Source organism: Salvelinus namaycush, chromosome 25 (assembly GCF_016432855.1).
Source record: "Salvelinus namaycush isolate Seneca chromosome 25, SaNama_1.0, whole genome shotgun sequence".
NCBI lineage: Eukaryota > Metazoa > Chordata > Actinopteri > Salmoniformes > Salmonidae > Salvelinus > Salvelinus namaycush.
Window position 1 is genome coordinate 30,280,420 of NC_052331.1, and position 10,331 is coordinate 30,290,750.

The 10,331-nt window shown below is 41.7% G+C and overlaps 2 protein-coding genes across 2 annotated transcripts; both read right to left on the reverse strand.

Annotated features, from left to right (window-relative positions):
• Window positions 1–1,171: 1,171 nt before the first annotated feature.
• On the reverse strand, window positions 1,172–5,451 carry LOC120019881 (zona pellucida sperm-binding protein 3-like). The gene is made up of 8 exons (XM_038963292.1): window positions 5,445–5,451; window positions 4,709–4,983; window positions 2,809–2,921; window positions 2,630–2,733; window positions 2,166–2,343; window positions 1,865–1,977; window positions 1,680–1,770; window positions 1,172–1,433 (listed from the first exon to the last, which is right to left on the reverse strand). The coding sequence occupies exons 1-8, from the start codon at window positions 5,449–5,451 to the stop codon at window positions 1,172–1,174; spliced, it is 1,143 nt and encodes a 380-aa protein (XP_038819220.1).
• Window positions 5,452–7,279: 1,828 nt separating this feature from the next.
• On the reverse strand, window positions 7,280–9,149 carry LOC120019809 (interleukin-12 subunit alpha-like). Its single transcript, XM_038963220.1, has 7 exons — window positions 9,128–9,149; window positions 8,736–8,890; window positions 8,552–8,638; window positions 8,363–8,422; window positions 8,074–8,190; window positions 7,842–7,886; window positions 7,280–7,629 (listed from the first exon to the last, which is right to left on the reverse strand). The coding sequence occupies exons 1-7, from the start codon at window positions 9,147–9,149 to the stop codon at window positions 7,474–7,476; spliced, it is 642 nt and encodes a 213-aa protein (XP_038819148.1). The 3' UTR covers window positions 7,280–7,473.
• Window positions 9,150–10,331: the final 1,182 nt, after the last annotated feature.

A 10,331-nucleotide genomic window follows, 5' to 3' on the forward strand; every position in this document is an offset into this window, starting at 1 on the left:
CAACTGCCCGAAAAGCAGGGAATTTCCTTAGGTGAATTAAGCACTCAGGAATGAGTCATTTCCCACTGGTATTTACTAGATGGGCATTTAAATAGATTTTGCCCAGTCGTATGTGGTAAATGCCACCTTCACGCTTGGTCATGAATGCAGGGAGTCACGCATTTCATAAATCTTCCAGTTCCTTATGCTACATACGAGTCATATTTTACACCTGCTACATGACAGGTTGGAGTGCTGAGAGCAGTGGGTCAGACTAACCCATGCTGGCAGCAGAACATTGTACGTGCTCCAGAGGCAGCGGCTTAGACTGCTAAACCACCCCAGAACCATCATTTGACAATCCTATTGCTTGACTGTTAATGATCCAGGGGCAAGCATTGATGCAAACTGATAAATTAACTGAATAGCTAAAAACAAAATCAAATAAGCAAACTAAGGATCTAACATTTATTTGCATTGGCCATGGTAATGTGAAATGGAACAGAAGATGAGCAACAACATTCTTCAAAACAATTTGAATTCATATTAATTCTTTAAAAAGGACCTAGAACTTAGTTAGTGGTTTAAGCCAAGGGTTGGTCAATTGCCATCCTAGAGTCAATTGCGTTCAAGTTCCACAGTAGACTTCCTGCACAGCACCCTTCAATCCAGTGAGATGCCATCTTGTGTGACTGGAAAGACTTTCATGGTGTTCACAGCAGTGCCTTTCTCATTCAGAAAGTGTGCATTTCCTGCCTTCACTTTTGCAAGTACCGCCGGTGCCGTAGAGATGTCTGCTGGCACAACAGTTGTAGCTTCCTGCAGCTCTTTGGAATGGACTGCTGCCGAGTCTACGGTCTCACCCAATGTCATTTTTGAGCGGAGTGTCGTGGAGACCGTTGCCAAGGTGATAACTTCCTTAGTAGGGACAACAATCAGGGGCCCCAAGATGGTAGTCTTGCTCCACTCTGAAATTACATTCTGATTTAGCTAAACCTCAAGTTAATTTTAGAAAACATTTATTGGTTGTCAATGACATTCAAACAGTTCAAGAAGTGTTCCAAATCTTTTTCCTGTTTTCTAGCTAGAGCACATTGCTGAACTGTTAATCTTAAAATATGCAACCAAAAGTCACATGGGAGAAAAGCATAGTCTGGAGCAATAGCCAATACATACTAAGCATGCAATGCATCTAGGTTGCCTCTGATTGGCTTTGCTTCATCCGTAACCCACCTGTTGTGTCCGTTCCCCTCTTCCAGTCACCAGAGTAAGGCTTTTTGGATCTGGGCTCAACCTTTTGGAGCTGCTCTGTGCGAAACTGGAAACTGGATGAATTTGGTTTGGGAGTAGTAGTCTTAGTGTTGGTTGTAGTCATGGGGGCAATAGACTCCGCAAAGCGTTTGGAGACTGCACAACTTATACAGACCTGGTCGTTCCCATCTGCTGACCTCCAGCTGGAATGAGTGAAGATCTGGTTCGATTGCAGCGCAAAGTTAAATAACTTGCCCTCATTAAGGCCATGCACAGTAAATACTTTACAGTATCCATCCATTAACCTGACAATTATTTTTAAGGTCTACTTCTACAGTCAATATTGTACAGAATGAAATCCCCTGGCAGTGCTAATGAAGAAACCCATTAATGTTTGCAGCCATCCTAAATTTCGGTTTTAACAAGAGGCAGGATGCCCCATCTCATACCTGTTCTCAATGAAGGAGCACGCTCGACTCGTTGATTTCACAGAAAACATGGCAGGGACAGCTTTCAGATGGCAGGTGATGAAGATCTGGTGTGACAGAATGGAGATCAGAATGGCCAAAAAGGTGCAGAACACAAGACAAAAAATAAAATAAATAAAAATAAAAGGAGTGGGCACTTGCCATATTGGAATCCTCCTGGTAGAACCTGAAGGCATCCAGCATGATATGCAGCTTGTCATCCTGGACCCTGGGCATGTACCGTGAATTAGAGCCGGTCAGCTGGGCATCAGTGAAGCATCTAATTAGGCAAGACAGGGAGCTAGGTGGTTAGGGAATGGAATTAGCCAACTAGATGGCTTTCTACAGTTGTTTACCCAACCACAGTTGTGAGCCAACAGCCAAGCATTGGAGACAGGAAATGTATCCTACTATACTATGGCAAGCTGAAGCAACCATCACCAGTCAATACTTTCTAGATGACCTTACCCGTAGTACTCTATGAAGTTGTGTCTAGGGTTGGAGTCTGCGTCAGGAGTTGCTGTGGCCACACAATGGTCCACATACACACGGAGGGGCATGTGGTTGCCCATGGTGACAGCTGCCTCCAGGTGTATGGTTTCACCCAGGAAGTAGGCATTTGATCCCCTTTCAGAGCGCCAGTCATCTGTAGAGAAGGTGGGGATGAGCATGTGCAACAGAGCCATTTGGGGATGCTTATACTAGTGTTTAATACCTGATGTTTGAATTTTACATAATACACCAGTCACATTGAAAGGAGATCACTTCATTTGACCCATTGATGCAAACATTATCAAATGGTTTATGCTGCTAACATGACACTGGTCTACGCTGGCAACTTACACACTAGAGTACATGTTTGTGTGAAAAGTTTAAGGTCCTTGAATAACTGAAAATGTACAACTTAATGAAGTGAACAAAACAAAGCCTACCCGTGATGAGGCGGAGGCTGAATTGCAGATAGTCCTCAGCAGTCACTGTTGAGGTAAAGGGGATCCAGGTGGGAGCCAGGGCAGCACTGTCAACAGCATACCTCCTAAACACATTCACATCAGTGTTTAAAAACACATATCAAAATAGTAACTATCAATGTTTACTACAGGTAACTCACTTTCCGTAATGGCATTCGATGGGAATCACAGCCGAATCAAATCTGACGACACCAGAAGAGGGTACAGGTGAATAGCTGAGAATATTGGAATAAACCAGCTCCGTCTCCATAAACTGTGGAAGAGGTGGAGTGGTTAGGTGTGTTACATGTGCAGCTTGAAGAGTCATAAAGGAAGTTCAGCTAATTTGTTTCCTCAAGTTGCAATTTGAGCATTGACTGCTGTGTATATGCAGATATTAAAACACTTAACTCCCGAATACAAACCTTAGGCTAACAATATAAATTCTGCAAAAAAAGAAAATGTTTTGTCACCTGCATTTATTTTCAAACTTTAAGTGTAAATCTTTGTATGAACATAAGATGCAACAACTGAGACAAACTGAACAAGTTCCACAGATGTGACTAACAGAAATTGAATAATGTGTCACTGAAGGGGGGGGGGGGGGGGGGGTCAAAAATCAAGTCAGTATCTGGTGTGGCCACCAGCTGCATTAAGTACTGCAGTGAATCTCCTCATGGACCGCACTAAATTTGCCAATTCTTGCTGTGAGGTGTTACCCCACTTCCACCAAGGCGCCGGCAAGTTCCCAGACATTTCTGGGGGGGGGCCTAGCCCTCACACTCCGATCCAACAGGTCCCAGACGTGCTCAATGGGGATCTGGGCTCGTCGCTGGCCATGGCAGAACACTGACATTCTTGTCTTGCAGGAAATCATGCACAGAATGAGTAGTATGGCTGGTGGCATTGTCATGTCAGGATGAACCTGCAGGAAGGGTACCACACGAGGGAGGAGGATGTCTTCCCTGTAACGCACAGCGTTGATTGCCTGCAATGACAAGTTCAGTCCGATGCTGGGACACTGCCCCAGACCATAACAAACCCTCCACCTCGAGCATGCTCCAGAGTACAGGCCTCGGTGTAATGCTCATTCCAGCGACGATAAAAACAATTCCGACCAACACCCCTGGTGAGACAAAACCATGACTCGTCAGTGAAGAACACTTTTTCTCAGTCCTACGGTGGGTTTGTGCCCATAGGTGACGTTGTTGCCGGTGAGGACCTGCCTTACAAGCCCTCAGTCCAGCCTCTCAGCCTATGGCGGACAGTCTGAGCACTGATGGAGGGATTATGCGTTCCTGGTGTAACTCAGGCAGTTGTTGCCATCCTGTGCCTGTCCCGCAGGTGGGATGTTCAGATGTACCGATCCTGTTCAGGTGTTGTTACACGTGGTCTGCCACTGCGAGGACGATCAGCTGTCCGTCCTGTCTCCATGTAGAGCTGTCTTAGGCGTCTCACAGTATGGACACTGCAATTTATTTCCCTGGCCCCATCTGCAGTCCTAAGGCACGTTCACGCAGATTAGTAGGGACTCCAGGCATCTTTCCTCTGGTGTTTTTCCAGAGTCAGTAGAAAGGCCTCTTCAGTGTCCTAAGTTTTCATAACTGTGACCTTAATTATCTACCATCTGTAAGCTGTTAGTGTCTTAATGACCATACCAGAGGTGCATGTTCATTAATTGTTTATTGAACAAGCATGGGAAACGGCATTTAAACATTTTACAAATTAAGATCTGTGAAGTTATTCAGATTTTTACGAATTCTTTGAAAGACAGGGTCCTGAAAAAGGTACGTTTCTCTTTTTGCCGAGTTTATCATGGCCTTGGGCGGTGTGCCCCTTTCTGTCCATGTAGCCATGGATTCACGAAACCATTTGTAGCTGCGGAGTCCATGGATACCTTCCTGTCCATGGAAGCGTTCTCAGGACATTCTTTAGATAGCCCTTTGGCTCAGCCCCCCTGCAAGAGTCTCATAGCTTTGTATAAAAAATGTAATACGTGAACCTAATTAGCCTAGATCTGTGACATGATTAACTTAAATTAAGCAGAAATTCTTAACTTACTGCGAGTTTGGTTCCACATGCGGTCAACTGGGCAAAGATGATAAACTCAGCCTCCCCCGTTGAAACCGCACTGCAAGAATCTTCAACGCCCTTGCTACCCATTTTATTGGAACCTAGGTGCAAATCGCTGCCGTCCACCAGAATGCCCATGTCAAATAGGTCAGCTTTCACCACGACTTCAAGAGAATCTTCGTGGCACTTCACGAGGACTGTTCTCGTCCTAGGAGGACTGGTTGGCTCTGCACTCGGTTTAAAGGATTGGGCCAGACTGGCATCTTTATAACCATAACCACGAGGATTAAAAGGCTGATAACAATCAGCAAGTAAAGAAATTGACAGGAGGGTCGCGACCAACCACGGAGATTTTTGCAGAAACTCCATTTGTGACCTTGCAATCTGAATGTACTTTGGCGGCTTCGCAGACCCACTGAATTTCTTAAACCGAAATACAAACATTTATATGACAAAAATGTCCAAGCATAGACCAATCATTGAGAACAGGTGGGGTTACCGCACCTGTGTCAAATCAGCGCTAATTAAAGATGAAAAAGTCCTGTGTAACCTAATGCATTTATTTTGACAGTACCGTGCACCTTCCACTGGGTGTCAGTGGTACACTTCCATTGAATGAAAATGACTGATATTTGTCTGTAGGCTTTTGATTGAACTGTTATGGCCAGGCAGCATGTCGTTCGGAATTGTAATACAAATATACAAAATATAGACTGCTTTGTACTCGCCATCTTCTCAACTCCATTAAATTGTTGACCAACCGCACCCCTTCACCGACGGTGCAGTCTAATGTACCAACCTTGTCCTCGTGCCCATCACATAAACCTACCATGGTTATCGTTCGAAAACATCCAATGCCCACAAATAGACATGTTATTCCTCGTCAACATAGTCTTTATAAATTCACACCTGTTTGAATTTATTGAGGTAAGACATTTATTACCCGAAGGATAACTTATTATTGCACTTGTTCGCCCTGGCCTAGCTCTAATAATGGGAAGAACATAGGCCAATATAGCCGAACATTAGGCCATTTGTGAGCTCAAACCGAATGCAAAACTCTGACTTTCGATCAATGTGTCAGTCAGCCTTTTCGACTGCATGCGGGCTCACGTTTCTCGAGAGTGAAAAAAGGACCAATGCGAGGGAGTCACTTGGCTGTGTTCAGTCAAAACCATACCACCCCCGAAAATAAGAAAATAATAGAGTATAGAAAGGCCTAGTAGTAAGCTACATGTCATCATGTCTGCTTATTCTATACGCCTACACAAATGTATGGTATTTTCTGAACTTTCTCTTTGGTCTTCACTTCGTCCTCAAAATAACCGCCCACATATTGCACACAGTTACAGTAGGCTATGATTCCAAGTGAAATTAGTATAATTGACCAGTGTAGGCCTACAAGAACGAGCATATTGTGTGGTTTGGCCACCACCCAAATCAGTGATATGTTGTCACCACTGTGTATTTTCCTGGAAATAAATCTTACGGTTTCTCATTATTTAACTCAGTTTAATGTATTGACTATATATGGCAAAATATTCTACACACACATTATTCTTGTGGGGGCCAAACAATTTATTCTCATTCAAAATCCTATTTTCCCTAACCTCTAACCCTTAACCTAACTCTAACCTTAACATTTACATTTACATTTAAGTCATTTAGCAGACGCTCTTATACAGAGCGACTTACAAATAGGTGCATTCACCTTATGATATCCAGTGGAACAACCACTTTACAATAGTGCATCTAAATCTTATAAGGGGGGGGGGGGGGGGGGGGGGGGTTAGAAGGATTACTTTATCCTATCCTAGGTATTCCTTAAAGAGGTGGGGTTTCAGGTGTCTCCGGAAGGTGGTGATTGACTCCGCTGACCTGGCGTCGTGAGGGAGTTTGTTCCACCATTGGGGTGCCAGAGCAGCGAACAGTTTTGACTGGGCTGAGCGGGAACTGTACTTCCTCGGAGGTAGGGAGGCGAGCAGGCCAGAGGTGGATGAACGCAGTGCCCTTGTTTGGGTGTAGGGCCTGATCAGAGCCTGAAGGTACGGAGGTGCCTTCAGGCTTAACCACAACCTTAACTCCTAATCCTAATTGTAACCCTAAACCTAACCCCTAAGACTAAAATAATGGGGACTGGTGATATGTCCCCACTTGTCCAACACTTCTGGTCCTCACAAGGATAGTAAAAAAAAAAAACACACACACACATACAAACAGACAGAGAGCGAGAGAGAGTTTGAGTAAAATATCATGAAAACAAAGAGAGAAATAAAACACCTGGCATTAGGCTATTTTAATTCATTGCTAAATGTATTTTATTTTGGAGATGTTTAAACAAAAACTGTGTAAACATTGAAATAAGTTATATTGATATGTATAAAATAAATATTTTTAAATCATAAATTAGGCAAATAAATAATACAACCCATTAGGTTGATAATAAATATCACATTTAATATTATTTAGCTTTTCAAGTTAAAAAAATCAACAAATAAATACTTAGATTAAATACTTATATATTAAGTCATAAATATTTGACTCCTGTAAATTGTAAATCCTCAATAGCTTTATCAGACTGTTATTTGATGATAATATTAAAGAACACTTGTCCACAGGACAAGGCAACTTTGTTATGGTCATGAAAACTGGATTCTTTTTCCCTTGAGAGAATGGTGATGATGACGATGATGGTGATGAGGAATAGTCTCCAACCGCATAGGCGCCTGCCAGGTCCATGATGACATGCCAACTTACATATTGTGTTCCCCAGCATGAATATATCCAATGATTCTGTTGATGGTTACGGTGCGAACCTGGAGCCCCTTCAGCACTTTACACAGATGTACCCTTTCATCAAAGGAATTTTGGTTAGCAGTACCTTGAGTAGGCCTACAACCTTGTGTATCCTGAAAAGAAACATAGTGTACACTGTGTCAAGTTAACTTTATCTCTATTTGGTTACACACAGTTGACATACAAATGACCATATTTGGTTAGGAGATATTTTAGGGACCATTAATTCCACCACCCACATCCCAATGTAATCCCTGCTAAAATTAGACTGAGTCCGTGAAAGGCCTCTTTATGTTAGTCACGGTTGCTTTTGAGAATCTCTTACCTGCTGAGAGGACCAGACTCCCAACAAAGACGAGGAGAAGCAGTTCTGTTTAAAAAACGAAAGCAAATGAAAGGGTGAGAGAAGAGGCAATATATGTCAGTAGACTTGTGTATCCTAAACCTGCAGCTACAATGACTTTCGTATACAAAACTGGTTGTGTTAGAAATATCTCAAAAGGAAATTTTTTAGGTCATGTCCTCAGTATTTTGGCATAGTTCTTCCCAGATATTACCTCCTTAATCTCTCCTATGTTCTGCAGCACATTGGGTCCAAGCAGTTTAGGGTCAATAGCTTGTAGCATGTCACTATAACAACGCAGATCCTCCTCAATGTTCCTCAGACACTTGTCCTATGTGATACACAGGAAAAATGACATGTAAAAAAGTTACCAATACAGGCAGACAGTGTGTTAGATTTGCCCCCTTTAGACTGGAAATAAACATGCCATTTCTTATGAGAAAAACTGTTGCTCTGGGCAACAACAGTAATATGTAATTTATAGACAACGGCAAATAGCCTACCTGATCAAACTTTACATTTGTCACTCTGGAACATGTTGAGTGCTGTTGAGTGCTTTTGGTCTATAAAACAAAGTATAGATTATTCAACAAATGCTTTCAACATTGATCTTATATAGCCTTATATAGGGAAATTCACATTATTGTCTGAAAAATTTGAATACAGATCAAAGAATGTGATTGTTTTCTTACTTTTGGCGCACACACTTGCACTGTCTGTGTTCTCGTGTTCAACTCCATACCCTGGTCCGTGCAGTTTATTCCTTTGAACAGGTGTTCCTAGTATTGATACGAATTTAATGAATAGGCTACAGATATGAATTAAATAAATAGTCTACCATTAAGAACAGTATTGGAAAATGTGCCTGTGTCTCACCTGTGCAAGCGCCTCCGTGATGTTCCAAAGTAGTGTTTGCGCAGTAGTAAGACAGTTGTCAGTTATCGGGTGGTTGCGCAACACCACTGGGCTGGACATGTTCACGTGCCAGAGAGAACAAGTGAGCGCGACCCAGAGCAGCCAAGTGGCAAAATCTGACAGGTTCAAGAACAACGTAGAACAAAGACTTAAAACTTAAACTTTCTATACAAATACATTTGTCAATAATATGCCAATAATTTTTAGATGATTTTGCAATATTCTCATGCAGGAAAAAAATATTCTCAGATAACCTGACCTATTCTAACTTTAAGCAAATAATAAATAGGCTACCTACTTTATAACAATAATTTTGTTAGAAGAGAAAGAGATATAGGCTATAGATTACTCACAAAGCTTGGCGTTTGGCATCATGGTAATAACAATGTTTATCCTTGGTTTATCCTAATTCTTTTGTGTGTCTTGCTTCATCTCTCAGTGTTTTTATACTTGCCCTAGCAGGGAATTCCCTACCACAATAACAATGTTTGAAAATATAAATTGAAAGTAAATCAGGTAACAATGTCATTGTGTGTAATTTTCCTAGATGCCAGCGATATCAATATAATGAAACGTTTTCCCAGAGTGGAACTGGAATTAACATTAACTGGAGTTGAGTTGGTTGTATTAGATGTTTTGTTTGTGGCCACTATAACCACAGCAGTTTCTCACAGTTTGGTAGAAAATATGTGGTCGCCTCCTCTGCTTTCTCGTGGTTGGCTAGGCCTAAGTCTAGGTAATGATTCAGTATGGGCTTTCACTATGGCCAAAACTCAATTACAAAAGTGTTTGGAGCATTGTAGTGCAACATGAGAAAGTAGGGAAGAAACTGCCTGTTTTGCACACACATGCAACAGTCACTTGCCTATATTCAGATATGTCATAGCATTAATGCCAATTTAATGATGTAATTGTTAACACCCGTAGAAGAAAACAGCTAGTAGGCTACTCTAACCTTATCCAATTTGTAGTTTGGTTCGTATTTATAGGTTTTATGTGTTTATATATATTTATAAGGCACATGTAGGCTAATGTAGCCTTCTTAGGTCCCTCAAACATCCTTCTGTACAATTCATTAATTCATTTGGACTGTCTCATCTACTGTCAGTTAGATCTGGTTCAGATGGCTATCAATACTGACCATAACATACAACATTGAACTAATAAAGACACGCAAACACTTCAAACGTTTATCTATAATTTTAATCTCTGTACACAAAACGTTTTCAGAATGCAGCATAATACAGTTGAAGGACATTAGTATAATACGACGGAGAATAATAATTAAAAAAAGAGCTGCTGGAAAATGACATTCTCTAAATGCTGAAGATGGACTAATCATACTGAACATAGATGTCATCTTGAACCAGGCCACAAGGCATCCAAGTCTCTTTCCTGCTCAACAACGTTTTTTTATTTAGCCCAGACCGACCAGCTATCACTTTACCAGTGTCAAGAACAGTCAGCTCAGACATCTTTAGTTCTTAACCATTGAGATTTGACTTTGTCAATAATATTTTGTCTTAAAATACATCGTTTTTCTGTGGAGTAGCATTT